Genomic DNA, 20,024 nt, shown 5'->3' with positions numbered 1-20,024 from the left:
AAAAAAAGACATGTTGTAGGATGGGATCCTGGAATGGAAAAAGGACATTAGGTAACAAACTAAAGAAATCTGAGGCCAGGCACAGTGGCTCATGTTTGTAATCCCAGCACTTTGGGGGTTGAAGCAGGCGGATCACTTGAGCCCAGGAGTTTGAGACCAGGCTAGGCAACATGGCAAAACCCCGTCTCTACAAAAAAATACATAAATTAGCCAGGCGTGGTGGTGCATGCCTGTAGTCCCAGCTGCTCAGGAGGCTGAGGTGGGAGGATCACCTGAGTGAGCCTGGGGAGGTCAAGGCTGCGGTGAACCATGATCACACCACTGCACTCTAGCCTGGGCAACAGAGTGAGATCCCATTTCAAAAAGAAAAAAATCTGAATAAACTATGGACTTTAGTTAATAATGTGCCAGTACTAGTTTATGAATTTTTACAAATGTACACTGATAGCATAAGATGTTAATAACACAGAAACTCGGGGGTGGCAAGGGTGATATGGGAACTCTAGTAATCATCTGTCTGCTCAATTTTTCTGCATATTTAAAACTTCTAAAAATTAAGTAGATTTAAAGAAAAAAGTACTAACTAACTAACTTCTCAGGTGACATATGGATATAGCAAAAATTCTAAGATGCTGAGTAAGTGAAGTTGGGGAAGTGTGCTCTGGGGTCTGAGGTCCCTAAGCTGACAGTCCAGTGATCCACGGGGACGGCCTGTTTCTGTTGTCTTCACAGAGCAGGCAGGAGTGGAATTATAGCCCGATTGAGCCCTTCAGCCCTATATCTGGAACCGTCACAGGAACAAGCTGACCAACAAGATGGCTCCAGGATTCTCCTGTCTCCTTCAGAGGAAACTGCTGGGCCTGGCCAGCTGGGAGCCCCAGTATATGCCCAGACTAAGGAAAGGCTTCCAAAAGTGCCTTTTTTAAAATATAGAACTTTATTTTGGTTACTGAGGTTTTTGTTACTGTTGGTTCACAGAAAAGTCATTTCTTAGAAAATAGTAAAGGCAGCATTTTGTACAGCGACTCACATTGGGGCCACCAAACAAGTGCAAAGGACAGTGCCAGGGATAGAAGAGGCCAGCACTCTTGTGCCCAATGTTCTCAGGGAGAACCCAGTGCTCCTGGCTCCCTCTACCCGCTCCCATCCCACCCAACAGAGCAGCACCTAGGGCCAATAGAACCAGCCATGCAGCCAAGTGCACGACAGTGACCCCAGCAGGCTGGTGAAGGCCCCACAGGAAAGGCCGAGTGGGAGGGGATTGTTCAGGCTGAGCTGGCCCTGCATCCAAACCCCTTCCTCAAGCAGTGGGGTCTGACCTCACCTGGCTTTGGGACTTGGACATATTCACAGTACGGTTCAGTAAAGTCCTCTGGGAGCTGGCCTTCCTCTCCTCACTCAGGCCACTAATCCTACCCCAGTCCCAGGCTGGGATCTGGGGACACACAGTCAGATGTGACCCTACCTACGGGGAGCACACAAGTGAGTGGGGGGTCAGGCTATGGACCCAGATAGCTCCAGGACAAGGCAGAAAGTGCTCAGTACCCTGAGAGGGAGCAGAGAAAGGCCACTGAGGCCCAGAGGGGGAAAGAGGGCAGGGAGAGCTATGTGGAGGTGGCAGTGTCTCGGCTAAACCTTGAGGAACGAGGACACGGAGATGGGGGAGAAGGGCATGCCGGGAGGAGGAAAGAGCATGAGCCAAGGCACAGAGTGGGGAGGCTTGGGAGGGTCAGTAAAGACCAGCGCTCATCCATGAGAACACAGATGCGAACGAGAGGCCCAGGTACCCCCATCTGAACAGGCTGGTGCTCAGGAGGGGCGGCTGGTGTGGGCACGCTCACATGGGGTTTGAATCCTTCTGCATTTGGGAGCTCTCTGGGGATGGAGTAGAGCCTTGTGCATCCCTGCCCACCCAGCCTAGCATCTGCCTGCACGCTGCAGCCCCACCTGTGTCAGCATGTCCCTCTTGTCATCCCTGGGGCAGCCTTTCCATGGGGTCTCCTGTTGCTCCCAGGTCCTTCCTTCCTCCCAGGTCCATGTCCAAGTCCTCAAGTCAACCAAACTCAACTCCTCCAGCCTCCAGAGACAGCTGGGAGGGTGTGGTGGGGTCCCTGGAGGGATTGAGAGGGAGACAGGTCTAGCAAAGGGGAAAATTCTGGAGCAGTTGTCTCTCTCCACCTCACTAGAATCACTTCCCGCCATCAGAAGTAAATCTGCTCTTTCCTGAGAAGAGTCTGGGTTTGGTGTGTGTAAAACACAGTTCCTTAGAACTCAGAGAAAATCCTGACCAAAAGCTTCAGCATTTGAGCTTCCCCAGCTCTTCACAATCTTTATAGACTTTGAGTGACTGGAAACCCACCAGCTTCTATCCCTTCTCCCTGAAAAACATTGCCCACTTTCTTCTTGCTATGGGCTGTGGAGCTGAAGTGTTCTGGAGGTACCGTGTTTTGGAGGCCCGGGACCCATTTGTTCGAGGGGGAGGGGGAGGGGGCGGAGTCTTCTCAGGCACTATTTCCACCTTAGCTCCTCTGAGCACCCATCCAGGCTTGGCCCTGAAGCAGGTCTGTGTCCTCACAGGATGGTGCAGAAGACACTGCGGTTGCTGTGGTAACCACCTTCCACCCGGGCTGTGATCCTCGTTGCCATGGCTGTCACCTTCTGCCCATTGTGGGCTGCCGAGGGACGTCTGAGAGAATTTTCAAGGTGGGGCCGTGCTGGTGGGTTCACCAGGCGCCACGTATCAGACCTGGAGGTGCAAAACGAAAGTCAGTGAACTTCTCAGGGGTGTGCAGTGCTGGCTGAATGCCCTGCACAGTCTTAACTTGGGTTCCAGATCGGTGGATCCAGGTGTTTAAATCTGGGTGTAGGTTTTATCTTCCAGTTTAGTGTTAGTCCAAAGAGGTAGGCTCTTGAGAAACTAAGGAGCAAAAGCCCTGCATTCCACATCCAGCTCTGCCTTCAACTCTGCATGTAGCCTTGGACAAGGTCCCTCTGTAGGCCTCAATTTTCCCACTTTGAGACACTCTGTTGCCCAGGCTGGGGTGCAGTGGCACGATCATGGCTCACTGCAGCCTCAACCTCCTGGGCTCAAGTGATCCTCCCACCTCAGCCTCCCAAAGTGCTGGGATTATAGGCTTGAGCCACTGCATCCAGCCGACTTCCCCACTTTAAATAAGGATCTGGATAAGATCATAGGGTGGTTGTTGTGAGACAGGGTCTCATTATGTTGCCCAAGCCGGTCTTAAACTCCTGGGCTCAAGTGATCCTCCTGCCTCAGCTTCCCAAGTAGCTGGGATTATAGGTGTGTGCCACGGTGCCAGCTTTTCCTCTTTCATTTCTTTTCAGCTCTATGACCACAAATGTTTACAGAAGCTTTATTCATAATCACCAAAAACTAGAAACTACCTAAATACACTTCAGCTGATGAGTGAATAAACTGTGCAGTACACCCATACAGGGGAAGACTACTCAGCAATCGAAAGGAATGAACGCCTTACGTGCAACACCATGCTTGAATGAATCTCCAGCATGTTAGGCTAAGTGAAAGAAGCCAGACTCAAAAGACTACATACTGCAGGATTTCTGGGGTTTTTTTGTTTTTACTTTTATTTTTTAATTATTTTTTTTTTTTTCCGAGACGGAGTTTTGCTCTGTTACCCAGGCTGGAGTGCAGTAGTGTGATCTGGGTTCACTGCAACCTCTTCCTCCCAGGTTCAAGTGATCCTCCTGGCTCAGCCTCCCGAGTAGCTGGGACTATAGTTGCGTGCCATGACGCCCAGCTAATTTTTGTATTTTTAGTAGAGATGGGGTTTCACCATGTTGGCCAGGCTGGTCTTGAAATCCCGACCTCAGGTGATCCACCCACCTCGACCTCCCAAAGTGCTGGGATTACAGGCGTGAGCCACCGCACCCGGCCACGATTTCTTTTATATGACATTTGGGAAAATGCAAATCTATGGGGGATAGAAGTTGGTGGGTTTCCAGTCACCCAAACTCTTGTAGAGAGCATGGAGGGCCAGGGAAAATAAGATGATAGTGAAGCTGTGGTCAGAGTTTTCTGATGCTTGAGTTACAAGGAACCAACTTTACACACTAAGTCTCCATTTGCTTAAGGCAACACATTGTCTTATATGTATTTTTATGATAATGATGTTACAATGAAAGGACTGGAAAGGTGTGGACGGAATCAGAGGTTGGCTACTAGCACATGAGTAAAAAGGCCTAAGCTATGTTGGGAGGACTGTATGTATTTGAGTTTGGCAGCAGGGGAGCACTACTGAAAAGGAGTGATGAAATGAGAGGCTGGAAAAGACAATTAGGACCTCAGGGTACACAGCGGACAATACCAGAGCTGGCATTGGCAAAGTCCGGGCTGTATCCTATACCCTGGGGTCTCCAAAGGGGAGGAGGAGGTGGAGCCCAGGGAGTCCACAATATAATCTACTGGGATATGAGAAGAAAATACTAGAATTTCGGTTTTTTTTAACTGTATACTTTAAAATTTTCTATTTTGGGGACAGTTTATACTGTAAATAATATACTGCTAGAATACACACATATAAGTTATAAATAGGTATACCGGTGAGGCACGGTGGCTCACACCTGTAATCTCAATACTTTGGGAGGCCAAGGCGGGTGGATCACCTGAGGTCAGGAGTTTGAGACCAGCCTGGTCAACATGGCGAAACTGTCTCTACTAAAAACACAAAAATCAGCCGGGAGTGGTGGTGGGTGCCTGTAATCCCAGCTGCTCAGGAGGCTGAGGCAGGAGGATCGCTTGAACCTGGGAGGAAGAGGTTGCAGTGAGCCGAGGTTGCACCACTGCACTGCAGCCTGGGCAACACAGTGAGACTTGGTCTCTAAATAAATAAATAAATAATTAGGTATACCTACATCGGGGGGTTTCTTCAAAGAATATTTTTTCCCAAGAGTGTGTGTAATACAAAAAGTATGGAGATCATTACTACAGAACATGAAGATCCATGAGAGGTTTTTAACCATGGATGTGATGTGACTGACCAGAGCTCTCACTTAGAATGATTAACCTGGCAGGATGCATGGGACAATCTCCAGGGTGGAGCAGGGGGTGGCCACGGGCAGGGAGACTGGCAGGAGGCTGCTGCAGGGGGACAGGTGACATTGGCGGTGCAGGAGTGATACCAACTACAGCAAATATCAGTATGATTTTACAACCAGAATGTGAAAGCGAAAGCACGGACCAATCAGAACATAGCCCAAGCAGAAGCAACTGGAACAGCTGTGCATTGCAGTAACACAGGCGGTACAGGTTAGGGTGAGCGGTGCTGAGACCTGAATTAGGATGGCGGCAGTTGGGGAAGAGGAGGTGCTGGAAAAAGGAACATTTTAGAAGCAGAATCAACAAGACCTGGTGACTGACTGGACATCTTCGGATTAGGGAGAAAAAGGCAGCAGAAGTTTTGTTGTCAGAACACTGAGTGGATGGTGATGTCGCTGAAATGGGGACCGTGAAAGGACAGAGAGGTTTGAGGAAGATGGGTGGCGGCAATTGTTATACATTGAGGCAGAGTGACTAAAGGACAGCAGCAGCATCAACTAACATTTTTACAGCCCCTCAGAGATTCAGCCAGATAGTGTGATCTTATTAAATGGATTTTACTAAGGCTCAAAGATGTGAAGTAAGTTGCCCAAGGTCACACAGCCAGTAACCCGCAGAGCTGAGATCTGAAACCACGTACCCTTGACTCTTAAAAAGCTTGTTCCCTCCTGGGGAGTCCTCAGCCCGGGCCTGACATAGAGCCAGGCACAGGCCTTTTTCTGACTGGAGTCGACAGCTGGCAGGGTTGCAGGGAGCCCGGGCAGCCACAATCCCTGGGTGTGGGCCTGGCTTCTTCAGGGAGCTTACTGTGGCTCTAGAGGACTGGTTCAGGCAACCCCAAGCACTCACTTTTTCTTGAAGACCAGGAACTTGTTGTTTTGCATGACGCATTCTCGGTTGTTTGAGATCTGCTGAAAGATGGTCTTACTGGTTTTGCCCTGGAAGATGATGTTTTCCTGCACCAGGGCCTTGGCACGGCCCCGCACGGCGATGCCGTAGGCCCGGAACGAGTGGATCCGGTTCTTTATTACCTGGGAGAGGCAGCCAGAGATTGTCACACCTCAGGGATTCACAGACTGAGTGGGAGAGCTGGGCAAGTGAATTATCAGTTCTAAAACCAAGAGGCAGGAACATGCCAGGCAGGTCAATGAAGAGCCTATGAGCTCAAAGAAGGGCACCAAGAACAGCCTGGGGGAGCCAGGGAAGGCTTCCTGGAAGAGGTGAGAGGTTAAGTTGTAGGCATTTATCAAATGCAGAACAGGGAGAGCTGTTGCAGGAAGGAGAAACAATATGCAAAGGCCTGGCAGAGAGGGGAGGCAGTGTCAGAAGTCAGGGCTACTGGCAACCCAACTGAGACAAGTGTCCCTCTCTCCCTTCCTCTGCTCCCGCAGTGCTCAGAGGCAAAGCCCCAGCATTTTTACTCTTTGCCTAAAGTCACTTTGCAGAACTGTAAAGAGGCTTTAGGCGACCCAGCAATCCCACTACTGGATGTCTACCTAAAGGAAAAAAAGTCATATGCACACGCATATTGATAGCAGGACAATTTACAATTGCAAAAATATGCAACCAACCTAACTGCCCATCAGCCAAAGAGTGGATAAAGAAATGTGGTATAGGCTGGGTGCAGTGGCTCACACCTGTAATCCCAGCACTTTGGGAGGCTGAGGCAGGTGGATCGATCACCTGAGGTCAGGAGTTTGAGACCAGCCTGACCAACATGGTATCTCTATTAAAAATACAAAATTAGCTGGGCATGGCGGCACATGCCTGTAATCCCAGCTACTTGGGAGGCTGAGGCAGGAGAATGGCTTGAACCTGGGAGGCGGAGGTTGCAGTGAGCTGAGATCATGCCATTGCACTCCAGCCTGGGCAAAAGAGTGAAACTCCATCTCAAAAAAAAAAAAAAAAAAAAAAAAGGTGGTATATATATACCACAGAATACTACTCAGCCATAAAACAGAATGAAATAACGGCCTTTGCAGCAACTTGGATGGACTTGGAGGCCATTATTCTAAGAGAGGTAACTCAGGAATGGAAAACCAAATATCCTATGTCCTTACTTGCTCACTACTTTTAAGTGGGAGCTACGCTATGGCGAAGAAAAGGCATAAGAATGATATGATGGACTTTGGTGACTCGGGGGGAAGGGTGGGAGCAGGGTGAGGGATGAAAGACTATATATTGGGTACAGTGTACACTGCTTGAGTGACAGGGGCACCAAAATCTCAGAATTCACCACTAAAGAACTTATCCATATAACCAAAAACCACCTGTACCCCAAAAACTGTTGAACTAAAAATAAAAATAGAGCCCTTGGGATCGTAATTCCATAAGGGCAGGAACAAGATCTGTGTGGCTCCACAATGAAACAGGGCTCTGCATAGAAAGGTGCTCAGAGCTCAGTCCGGTGGGGAGACAAATAGGTAAAGGAAGAGATACCAAGCCCTGTGGGGAGTGCTCTGTGAGGACCAAGCCCTGTGGGGAGTGCTCTGTGAGGTATGTGTGGGCAAAAGCACTAGACAAGAAGTACCTCAAACAGCCTGGGGTGGGAGGTGGGAGCTCAGGACTCTTCCTGAACAAAGACACAGCTAAGCTGCAGGACTGCAGTGCAAGAGGGGCAGGGAGTATGCGGGGTATATAGGGAAGAGTGTATGCAAAGGCCCCAAGGCAGGATCTCTCTCCTCATGAAGCATCTACTGTACAGCAGGCACTGTGCATGATTATTCTGTTAAGGAAAGAGAGGTGAAATAGTCCTGACCTTGACCCGGAGACCATGAAGATACCTCGGGAGGCTCCCAACACCATGACAAGGAGGGGACACCCCATCCCTGGCTTCCTGCTGGTGAGCCCTTGTTCATCCTTCAGGACTCAGTTTCTCCATCCCCTCCTGTGGGAAGTCCCACCCACATTTCCCAGGCTGAGTCCTGGCAGGAGGGATACTGTCCCTTGTAGTGCTGAGTGATTACGGTTCTGTTCTCAGCAGAGGCCACGAGGACTGTCCCAGGGTTGTGCCCTGTGTGGGCACCACACGTCACACACATGCAGACATACTCACTTTAGTGTCGGACCTGGGCAGCAGCTGCAGCCCGCTGCCCCGGTTGCCAATGATATCGTTTTCAATGACGATGGTGCTGTCGCCCTTGGTGATAATGCCGTGGCCTCTGTTGTCATAGATACCATTGCCCCGGAGCTCCACTTTGCACTGGGCCTCAACCTTGACCCCACTTTGCCGGTTGCAGGAGATGCTGTTGTTGGCCACTCGGGTGGGTTGGCTGCTCTGGGCCACAGTAATGCCTCTGTCCCCATTCGCGTGGATCACATTGGTGATGACGTGCAGTGCCTCGCTGCTCTGGACATAGAGTCCTGAGGCTATGGGTGGAAGGGTTGGAAAGCACAGGGGGTCCCAGGGTCAGCCCTGACACCACCAGTCAGGAAAAGCCTTCCCTGAATTGTGCACTCCAGGAGAACGGAGTGGAGAAGAAGAGGTACCAACACTCAGAAACAACCCTTGAGTTTGCGTCTTCCAAGCTGATGAAACAGCAGGAGGAAATCCAGGTGCGTCAACAAAACTCTGGTTCTTCTGCATGAAGTCCTTATTCAGTGTAGCCAGGGAAACACCATGTGAGAAGGCTCCTCTGGCCTGAGCTCCCACCGTGTGCTTGAATGCCTCCTGCACCACCGCCATCCTACTGCCACTTACACCTCCCTGACGGGTTGCTCACTACCGCCTCAAGGCTGCTCACTCCCCCTCTGGACAGGCAGATCTACTCATTAGAGGGTTTTGCTTTGCTCTCCTTCCTACACTAAGCTGGAATCTGCCTCCCTACTGTTTGGGGAAATTTTTTTATTTTTTTTTTGAGACGGAGTCTCGCTCTGTCACCCAGGCTGGAGTGCAGTGGCGCCATCTCGGCTCACTGCAAGCTCCGCCTCCCGGGTTCACACCATTCTCCTGCCTCAGCCTCCCGAGTGGCTGGGACTACAGGCACCCGCCACCACGCCCGGCTAATTTTTTGTATTTTTAGTAGAGACGGGGTTTCACCATGTTAGCCAGGATGGTCTCGATCTCCTGACCTCGTGATCCACCCGCCTCGGCCTCCCAAAGTGTTGGGATTACGGGCATGAGCCACCATGCCTGGCTGGAAATTTTCTTCTTAATTTAAGTTCTGTAATTTTGGAGTATAAAAACTTACTAAGCGAGTAATATGTGTCAAAAATGTGTTTGAAATTTGGGAAAGGAAAACTGACGCTTGCGGTTGTGTGTACTTAGAGACACTAGGTACATGAGGAGAAAAGCCCCAAGTCAGCAGGATTAGAGCCCCGTGGCTTGTCAGGAAAAGAAAGCAGGGCAGCCAGACCCGGGGGCGAGGAGAGGAGGGCTCTGCGGCAGGTCCCTCTGCCCACCACAACAGCAACAAGGGTTGGGGCAGTGCTGGGGGAAGTTGTGTGCAGGACAATGACTGGGGCCCTGCAGCAGTGTCTGGAACCATGAGCCTGCAAGCTCAAATCTCTTGGTGGCACCAGCCTGTTGCTTCTCCTGGCTTGGTTGAGAACAACAAAAATAAGTATTTGTGAACGTAGGTGGCTTTGCCTGTCGTACCGGACAGACAGCATGGCCACATGGAGGAACCTCTGACCTGGGAGGTCAGAACTCATTTTCTGAATAAGTGGGTTGGGGCTGCTGGTTATCTATCTCCCTGTCCTCTACCACTACCAGAAGCAAGTGCTTACCAGGCCCAGGAATCTCTTTTAATTTTATTTTGTTTTAGAGACAGGGTCTTGCTCTATTGCCCAGGCAGTAGTGCAGTGGCACCATTATAGCTCACTGCAACCTCAACCTCTGAGTTCTGAGCTCAAGCATCCTCCTACTTCAGCCTCCCTAGTAGTTGGAACTACAGGCATGTACCACCATGCCCAGCTAATCTGAAAAAAATTTTTTTTTCTCAGTAGAGATTGAGGTCTCTCTATGTTGCCTAGTCTGGTCTTGAACTCCTAAACTCAAGCGATCCTCCTGCCTTGGCCTCTCAAAGTGTTAGGGTTACAGGTGTGAGCCACTGCGCCTGGCCCAGGAATCTGTTCTGAATAAGCCTTCCTCCCATTTCCCGACCCACCCATCCATCCTACCCTCCCACCCCCACCCCACAGTGATTTTGATAATCAGGAGGCTTTGGGAGCCCTGGAGTTAGGTGAACTACACAGTAATTTTTTTTTTTTTAATTCAAGAAATATCAAACATCTTCTACCATCTTTTTTTTTCTTTTAAGACAGGGTCTTGCTCCTGTCACTCCTGAGCTCTGAGCACCTAGAATACAGTGGTGCAATCACACCTCACTGCAGCCTTGAACTCCTGGGCTCAAGCGATCCTCCCACCTCCTGAGTAGCTGGGACCACAGGCACATGCCACCAGATCCAGCTAATTTTTCTTTTTCTTCTCCTTCTTCTTTTTTTTTTCTTTTTTTTTTTGTAGAAACCAAGTCTTGTTATGTTGCCCAGGCGGGTCTTGAACACCTGGCCTCAAGCAATCCCCCAGTCTTGGCCTCCCAAAGTCCTGGGATTACAGGCTTGATTCCTGGCACCTGGCCTCCATTTTTCATCAGGTTTAGGATAACATGGATTTAAAACACTTTTATTTTCTGCCTCTCTAAGAAGGAAAACTCACTGCCAATTAAACCATGATATGCATCTCATGGGAGACGTTGAATTTTGAGAAATGTATCCTAGAGTTGATTAAAAGCGTGTGTGCCAGAGGTGGGATTTGGTACTGCAGGGACAGGGGCACTGAGCTGGGTGGGCTTCAGTTCTTTGTCTCAAGTTCATGGCCTATCAGTGTTGATGAAACAGCCACAGAAATAAATACAGTCTCGAGGCCTCATAACAAGTGCCAGTGGGGATGGGGAGGGCCCAGTTCAAAGGAGGAAGGAATGAAGGGGGATATTCACAACAGGTTTTGAAGTTCAAGTTAGTTTGGGACGTGTGGATGGGAGAAAGGCATGAGTGAGGTCAGCAGCTTAGGAGGCAGGAAAGAATGGATTCAAGTTTAATGAATAAATACAGGGGGATTGGGGATCAGGCTGGAAGAAGTGGCAGATGAGGCCTGAGGGCAAGTTGGGATCAGTCTGCAGAAGGCCCTGCCTGGCGGCCGCACCATCTCAAAAATAAGGAGCACCTCTGCTTGGCCGCCCCACCGTCTGGGAAGTGAGGAGCGCCTCTCCCTGGCCCCCACGCCGTCTGGGAAGTGAGGAGCGCCTCTCCCTGGCCCCCACGCCGTCTGGGAAGTGAGGAGCGCCTCTCCCTGGCCCCCACGCCGTCTGGGAAGTGAGGAGCGCCTCTCCCTGGCCCCCACGCCGTCTGGGAAGTGAGGAGCGCCTCTCCCTGGCCCCCGCACTGTCTGGGAAGTGAGGAGCACCTCTGCCTGGCCGCTGTGCAACCCTCCAAGTGTGAAGTGGCAACCTTGTGTGTGATTTTTCTGCCCTACCCAGGTTTGCATCTTTGACATTAAAGTTTACTTTTAAATTTAAATTAAATTAAAAGTTTTAAATTGGAGAAAAAAAAAGACAGTGGGGAGCCATGGAAGGTTCTTGAGCAGGGGCTGAGGGGGTATACTCACCTCCATTGTGATTAATACTGTTAGACTCAACAAGAGCTATGGTGATGGGCCGGCGCAGTGGGTCGTCCTCCTTCTCCAGCTCTGTCTCCCAGAGGATGGCGTCCCCATCCTCGCTGAAGTTCTCTTGAGCCCTGTGGCCTCGAGGTAACTCGCTGGAGCCATCCTTCTGGCTAAATACTGCCACTCCATACAGGCCATTGTAGCTGACGTGGTTGCTGGTGACATGGGGGAGGCTGGACGACATCATCCACACACCACAGCCCTTGTTAGCTGGGACAGTGAGAGGAGCTGGTCACCGACACTGAACTCAGGTGAAGCGGCACCTGAGTCTCCCTGAGAGGGGAAACAAAAACCACTGGCCTGGGAGAGAGTCCCTGCCTTGCTAATGACCTCGGACAAGCCACCTGATGGCTCTAGCTGCAGACTTCACCTTCACACACGAGAGGTCATCAGGATCAGGTGAACCTCACAAGCTCGGCTTGTTCCACACAGTGTGAAAGTGCTCTGAGGACTGTCAGGCCACATGTCCACATCAGAAGCACATGAGCCCACAGTGACAGTGCCAAGGGGGCACCAATCCCTCCCTGCATAGGAGGCAGCCTCAGTTGGAATCCCAGCCCTACCACTTCCCAGCTGTGAGACCCTGAGCAGGTTACCAGACCTCTCTCTGTCCCTCAGTTTTCTCATCTTTTAAATGGGGTTAATAACTGTGCCTCCTTCAAAAGGCAGTCATGAGGATTAAATGTGATCATGCATAGAAAGGGCCGAGTAGAGAGGTGGGCCTGAGTCATCTTTATTATTATCACTGTATTATTAGAGATAGAGTCCAGACAGATGAAGGCTCTGCCCAAAGTCACTGCGTGAGTGAGAAGAGTTTTCTTCCCGTGATTATCTTGTTTTCCCATTATATTTTCCGTTCTCTGGATCAAAAGAAAGGATAAGAGGAGTTAGATGCACATGAGCCAGGGCTGAAATGGTCCTGTCCTTAAGACATGACACAACTCCTGTCTTTTGCTATTTTAAAAGGGGATAAAGCCTTCTGCTTTGCTAACCCCACGGGGTCAATCTGGACTACAATGTGATTTGTAAGAGGCTCTTTGTTCTGAGAGGGCCTGGGTGACTGTGGCCTGAGAGTGCCTGTTCAGATAAGGTCTTTGAGGCACAGGGAAAGGCAGTGACCTTCTCAGGACCCACAAACTGGAGATGGAACCTGGGCTTCCTGCCTCCCCGGCTGGCTTGGGAACAAGCTCCTCACCGTAGATGGTATTTCCTTCTATGAGGCCTTTGCCTTCGTCTCCCACAACCACACCATCTGAATAGCCAAAGCAGATGAGGTTACTCCTGAGAACGGGGATCCCTCCACGGCGGATGTCCACACCTCCCCACTGATTCTCACGGATGACATTTTCTATGGAGAGAAGCAGAAAAGAAGGTCAGTACCCAAGGGCCAGCTCCAGTGCTGGCAAATAGGACTTGGACAGTTTTGATCAAGGCTACTCCAGACCAGAAGGCCCTGGCCTTACCCTGCCAGCAATTAGCACTGTAAATCTTGTCTGCTGTCTGGTGTTTCAGGGACTTATCTGCTGACTCCTTTCCCCAAGGGCAAGGCTTGTGTCTATCTTGTGCACTCCTATCTCCCCGGCACCTACTATACCCAGTGGCCTTGAGGACTGATGATTAAAAATGAACTAGTTTTGGCCAGGCACGGTGGCTCATGCCTGTAATCCCAGTACTTTGGGAGGCCAAGGCGGGTAGATCACTTGAGCCCAGGAGTTCCAGACGATCCTGGGCAAAATGGGGAAATCCTGTCTCTACAAAAAAATACAAAAAAAATTAGCCAGGTGTGGTGGTGTGTGCCTGTAGTCCCAGCTTCTTGGGAGGCTGGGTGGGAGGATCACTTGAACCCTGGAGGTCAGGGCTGCAGTGGGCTATAATCGAGCCACTGCACTCTGGCCTGGATGACAGACTGAGACCCTGCCTCAAAAAAAAAGAATAAACTAGCTTTGGTGAGCGACACTGGTGTCCAAAAAACCAACCAAACAAACAAAAAGGAAACAAAACAAAGAATAGGCCGGGTGCGGTGGCTCACGCCTGTAACCCCAGCACTTTGGGAGGCTGAGATGGGTGGATCACCTGATGTCGGGAGTTCGAGACCAGCCTGACCAACATGGAGAAACCCCGTCTCTACTAAAAATACAAAATTGGGTGTGGTGGCACATGCCTGTAATCCCAGCTACTCGAGAGGCTGAGGCAGAAGAATCACTTGAACCTGGGAGGTGGAGGTTGCAGTGAGCCGAGATCGCGCCATTGCACTCCAGCCTGGGCAACAAGAGTGAATGAAACTCCGTCTCAAAAAAAAATAAATAAATAAACTGGCTTTAGGGTCCTCAGAGGCAGAATGTGGCCATTTACCCACAGGCCTGTGAGAAGGCGCTAGCCTCGCCTGCAATGGCTCAGGAATCTCTGTGTGACTGGCCTCTTCCTGTCTCCATGTCCCCACTGCAGGCCCCTTGTGCACCACACTCCAGTCCCACAAGCGATGTCCACTCGGCCATGCCAAGTCTGTTCTCACAGGCAGCCCTACACGGAAGGTTCTTTCCCAGCTCCTCCAGCCACTCCCACTCAGGGTCTGGTTTCCTTGTCACCTTCTCAGAGGGCTGCCCTGACCACACAATCCCAAATGCCTACCCAGTCCCTCTTTTGCCTTAATTATCCACAGAGCACTTGTCACCCTCAGATGGGATGTTTTTTGCTCATATATGTAGGCTTTTATTTATTTATTCGCTTCCTCTCCTAAAATGTCAGTGGCTGACAGCCTCGTTCACTGCTGCACTTGTAGCTCCTGGAACACGGCCTGTATACAACACGTGCTCAATCCATGTCCGATAAGTTCAGTCAGGGGGATTCCCTGGACCAGTATTTGCGGAATCCCTTTCATATCCCGGCCTGGCTCTGCTCTGAGCTGAGGCTACATTGATGTACCAGATGGACTTGACCCTCACCTTGTGGAATTTACCGCTTTATAACAGAGGAGACAGACACCACAAACCACTAAGAAATTAAGTCAAAGGCCCTAGAGAGGAGGCATCCTGGGTATAGTGAGTGTATCTGTGTACAATGGGGAAATCAGGGAAGGCTTCCCTGAGGAAGTGACAGTTAAGCTAAGACCCAAAGGATAAGCAGGGGTGAGCCAGGCGGAGGTTTCCAGAGCAGGCAGAGGTCCGCACAAAGACCAAGAGGAGGGATTCGGACAGGTGGTTGGGCATCAGTGCTTCTGAAACTGTTCTGTGAGCCACCTTGTGAGGGCCTGTCGGCTCTGGGCCTGGAAGGAGCAGACACCCACTCTGTGTTAGGCCCTCCTGTAAGAAGCACAGCCACCATGCAGCTGGCATCCCTGAGCTCCAGCCCACCAGTCAGAGAAAGAGGCCATAGTCTGTGGGGGTAAAGGAGCAGTGTGAGGTCCTGGAGCTAGAGGGTGATGCCAGGGGACCTTGGCCTGGCTGCCAGGTGCCAGGCAGTTTCCAACCGTACCTGTGATGAGGCCTTTGCCGTTCTCATTCACTGCTATGCCGGCAGCACGGCCCTTGAAGATGTGGTTCCCGCTAAAGTGGAAGGAGAACAAAACAAAGAGGTGAGCCCAGGGCAACAATGTCATGCTTCCAGGAGACTGCCTTCTTTCATGGAAACCCTGTCTCTACAAAAAATACAAAAAAATTAGCCAGGTGTGGTGGTGTGCACCTGTAGTCCCAGCTTCTTGGGAGGCTGGGGTGGAGGATCACTTGAGCCTCATGAAACTTGAGCTCAAGTCCACAGGGGCATAAAAGCATTTCCTAAAGTCCCTTTATAAGCCAGGCATATAGAAATGTTTAGTTGTCACTGGGACAGCTTGACCAAAAACTAAACCCCCAACTATGCTATACACGCACAATGATATCCAGTTCACTGTAGCCTCACTTGACTGTCATCTACATATATACCCATGCATATATATATATATATTTTTTTTTTTTGAGGTCTTGCTCTGTTGCCCATGCTGGAGTGCAGTGGCACAATCTCAGCTCACTGCAACCTCCACCTCCTGGGTTCAAGCAATGTTCGTGCCTCAGCCTGGATTACACGTGTGCGCCACCACATCCAGCTAATTTTTTGTATTTTTTGTAGAGATGGGGTTTTGCTACGTTGCCCAGGCTGGTCTCGAACTCCTGGCCTCAAGTGACCCGTCCGCCTCAGCCTCCTAAAGTGCTGGGATTACAGGCATGAGCCACCGCGCCTGGCCTTATATGTATTTTATCCAACCCTCAAATGTTTGAACCAGAAAATGTTTACAATTTTTTTGTTTAAGACATGGGTTCTCGCTATGTTGCTCAGGCTAGCCTCAACCTCTTGCACTCAAGTGATCCTCCCACCTCAGCCTCCCAAGTAGCTGGGACTACCAGCGTGAGTAACTGAGCCCTGGCATATTTTTACTACGAATCTCACCTCCAGAAAGGATCCGTGGCCACCTGGAGAAATGTGTGTGTGTGTGTACATGGGGCAAGCAGAATAAAGATACAGGAGGGATGAGAAAACACTTAGAAGAAGGGGACAGATCAGTGTACCAAGAGCCCAGGATGGGATATTAACTGCAGATGAGCACAATTTGAGTCCTGTGCTTCTCTGCATCCAAGGAAAAAAGAGAAACATATATAACATATAAAAAGACAAAAAATATAACTTTCTGTGGCAAAAATATATCCTATGGTTTGTCTCATCCAGGCCATTACAGGTATCTTAAACTTCATTCCGTATCCTGCTCCAGACTCTTACCTCTCATTGCAAAGAAACAAAGGAAAAAAGCACAACCTATTCTCTCAAGATGACTATGTTTTAAAAACCCGACACTGATCTAATTATGATATTCCTCACCCAAAACTCTTTCATGGTTCCCCAGCATCCCCAAGGTAAAGCCCAGACTTGTCAGCTTGGTGTATTAGTTTCCTATTGTTACTATAACAAATTACCACAAACTTGGTGACTTAAAACAATACAAATTTCTATCTTTCAGTTCAGGAGGTCAGAAGTTCAAAATGGGTTTCACAGGGCTAAAATCAAAGTGTCAGCAGACCTGTGTTCTATCTGGAGGCTCTGGGGAGAATCCACTCCTCATCCTTTCCAGCTCCTAGAGGCCGCCTGCACTTCTTGGGCTGTGGCCTCATCACTCTGACCTCTGCTTCTGTCCTCACATCTCCTGCTCTCTTATTTATTTATTTTTAAAAATATTTTATTTATTTATTTATTTATTTATTTATTTTTTGAAATGGAGTCTCGCTCTTGTCACCCAGGCTGGAGTGCAGTGGCACGATCTCGGCTCACTGCAACCTTCGCCTCCCGGGTTCAAGCGATTCTCCTGCCTCAGCCTCCCGAGTAGCTGGGATTACAGGCACCTGCCACCACACCTGGCTATTTTTTGTATTTTTAGTAGAGATGGGGTTTCACCGTGTTGGCCAGGCTGATCTCGAACTCCTGACCTCAAGTGATCTGCCCGCCTCGGCCTCCCAAAGTGTTGGGATTACAGGCATGAGCCACTGCCCCGGCCCCTGCTGTCTTAATCTGATTCCCCTGCTTCCTTCTCATAAGGGCCTGTGGTTACACTGGGCCCACCTGTAGCATCCAAAATAACCTCCCTTCATCTTTCTCCAAAGTCCTTCACTCAATCAAATCTGCAAAGTTCCTCTTGCCTTGTAAGGCAACATATGCACAGGGTTCAGAGACTAAGACATGGACATCCTTGGGGCCATTATTCTGCCTATCATGCTTGGCATTCAAGGTCTTCTGCTGTCCAGCAGCAACCTGCCTTTGCACTATCCCTCTGGCATCTCATGTCCGAACACACCACATTTCTCACCATTTTCTCAGACATACCCTGAATTTCACTGAATGCCTTTTCCCTGGCCATAAAATCCTATTTATCTTTCAAGCACAACTCAAATGTCAGCTCCCTGACATGCTCAGCTGAGATCATGGCTGAGTTCCTTGGTCAGTCTGCATGAATGCCTAGTAAAGTGCTCATTTTGGTGAGTCTTCCATCATGGCTGTGTGAGTGTGTGTCCATCTCCAGCATAAGACTGTCAACTCCATGGGGCAGGCAGGGACTGTTCTTGTATATGTTGTATATCACTGCCCCCTTATATAGAGTGGCTGGAATGTGTGTTCAATGAACAGCACACACACATACAAATACACACTCTTCTGTTCAGGCAATAATGCAGAAGAAGGGAAAGAGCTCTATGACCACTAATTGTTTTTAGTAAGCTGTCTGTAACAGTGAAAAATAGGATTATATTCCGTAATTTTTGAACCAGCAATTAGGTCTGGTTCAAAAATTATGGCATATCGAAATACTGGAATATGGTGAAACTTTCCAAAGTGATGAATGTAAAGGCCATGCATGCAACAACATGGAGACAAAGTACCTATGGAATAATGCCGGGGGAAAGCGCTCTGAATATACTTGCTGCCCATTAATGCCAGCTGTTCTCCTAAAGCACAGACATAACTGCGTGAGTCTTCTGCTCAGAGCCTTTAATGAGTCCCCACTGTGTAGACAGAATAGGCTCCCCCGCCTCAGCTTGGTCTACGTAAGGCCTTCCTCATCTGGCCCAAGCCTTTCTTTCCATCATTCCTGTCCACTCTGCTGTGTGGCACAGATGGTCTGCCACAAGGATGTCAAGGGTCACACTGCAGTGACCACAGGGCCCAAGATATTCTGGGACCATCCCAATTTAAAATATTCTATAGCACTGTCACACCATGTCAGATTTTTTCTCAAGCCACCGTCAATGGTTTGCTAACCTCTGAATCTGCTGTGCCCTGTTGCCTTTGCTCATGCTGTTCCATTACTAGGAACATCCACTGACCCCTCCCTACCCCATCTCCATGAGTCCAAGTCTTACCCATATTCCAAAGTCTGACTCTGATGCTACCTCCTAAATGAGGCCTTCCCACATCCTCCTAGTCAGAATGAGTCTCTCCTTCTGGTACCACTCTGACAGTATTTATCACAGTCTGCCCCATACTAGAGCTGGGATGGCAGACAGGGTCCCAGGACTGCCACTGCTGCCTCCCATCTATCACTTATATCAGTCCCTGACCACAGCATGCTTTCGTGCTGAGGCCAGGTGCAGCACCAGGATGTTGACACAGCACCCCCAGGCACCACTAGCAAGTAACTGAAACTGTTGGGTGAGCTGAAATCTCTGTTCCATCCCTGCCTGGGGGTACTTCTGTGCCCATTTCTCCAGGCTAGAGTAAGCTCCCAGGGAGCAGAGCCTGCCCATGTTGGAAGTGCTCAATAGTGACTGCCGAATAGAACGCCTACACAGAGTTCACTGGAAGGGCACATAAACACAAAAGCAGCTGTGTTACTGGGGTGGGATGATGAGTGAAGTCTCTTCTCTGCTTGCATCTGTACAGTTGTTTCCGTAAAGAGTGTTTTCAAATGGAGGAGAGACAGGGAGGAGGTTAACAAAGATGAAGGAGGGAAACAGCAGCACACACCTCACAACGGGGTTTCCGTGGTACAGGATGTAAATACCAGCCTCCTTATTGGAAAAGATCTGATTGTTCCGGATGATGCCTTTCCCATTGCCAAGGACGACAATGCCAGAGCGAAGGCCATGGTGGATCTGGTTACACTGCAAGTGAAAATGAGACACCACAGAAGCCAGATCAGACACGTCAGTGAAGCAGAGTGCCCAGCTGCCGCCCACACCTCCGCGGCGGAATGAACACAGTGGAGAAAATGACGTCACTGTAAGAGCCCTAGCCTGTGACAAAGGGAATGGGTCATGCTGCCGCCCTGCCCGTCCTGCACCAGTACACACATGAAAACCTGTAACGGAGACTATGAAGACTGGAGTCTTCGCTGCCCAGCCTCTTAGGAGGGCTCTTGGTCTTCACCTGCAAGGCAGGCTACTGAAAGTTTCAGAGCCTCTAATGAGTCCCCTAAACACATAATCATTTGGCCAGGCCATAACTTCTAGGGTCCAGGGAGGCCATCTCTTGGGGAAAGGCAGCACCCCAGTGCAACCAAATGTTGGCCAACTGCAGTCCTAAAGGGGCCACATCCAGAGAGGGGTCAGAGTTGTTTGACTTCTAGTCCTTTCTCATTTAGGGAGGGCCAGCGGAAGATGCAGACACTGGGGGGCCAAGCTGTCCCATGGGGCATAATGTCTTAGAAGGTGTATGAGCTACAGGATGCCAAGAGATATCTTTTTTTTTTTTTTTTGGTAGAGACAGGGTTTTGCTTCGTTGCCCAGGCTGGTCTTGAACTCCTGGCCTCCAGTGATCCTCCCATCTTGGCCT

At 49.9% G+C, this 20,024-nt stretch overlaps 1 protein-coding gene across 4 annotated transcripts in view; it reads right to left on the bottom strand.

Moving 5' to 3' along the window:
* Positions 1–914: 914 nt before the first annotated feature.
* Positions 915–20,024, bottom strand: part of FBXO10 (F-box protein 10) — a 66,498-nt gene continuing 47,388 nt past the window's right edge. For 3 of the 4 annotated variants that reach the window (XM_004048041.5, XM_063696234.1, XM_055351539.2), the window contains 7 exons: positions 19,218–19,354; positions 15,213–15,283; positions 12,937–13,089; positions 11,682–11,951; positions 8,133–8,446; positions 5,927–6,108; positions 915–2,746 (listed from right to left, as the gene is read on the bottom strand). In XM_004048041.5, the coding sequence (XP_004048089.3) occupies positions 2,572–2,746; positions 5,927–6,108; positions 8,133–8,446; positions 11,682–11,951; positions 12,937–13,089; positions 15,213–15,283; positions 19,218–19,354 (1,302 nt within the window). In that variant the 3' untranslated portion in view covers positions 915–2,571. The remainder of the gene's footprint in view (positions 2,747–5,926; positions 6,109–8,132; positions 8,447–11,681; positions 11,952–12,936; positions 13,090–15,212; positions 15,284–19,217; positions 19,355–20,024) is intronic. The other variant, XM_063696233.1, reaches the window with a different exon arrangement.

The sequence above is a fragment of the Gorilla gorilla genome, chromosome 13 (assembly GCF_029281585.2).
Source record: "Gorilla gorilla gorilla isolate KB3781 chromosome 13, NHGRI_mGorGor1-v2.1_pri, whole genome shotgun sequence".
NCBI classification, from domain to species: Eukaryota; Metazoa; Chordata; class Mammalia; order Primates; family Hominidae; genus Gorilla; species Gorilla gorilla.
The sequence above is the reverse complement of the archived record's forward strand: the minus strand, read 5'-3'. Positions and strand labels throughout refer to the sequence as shown.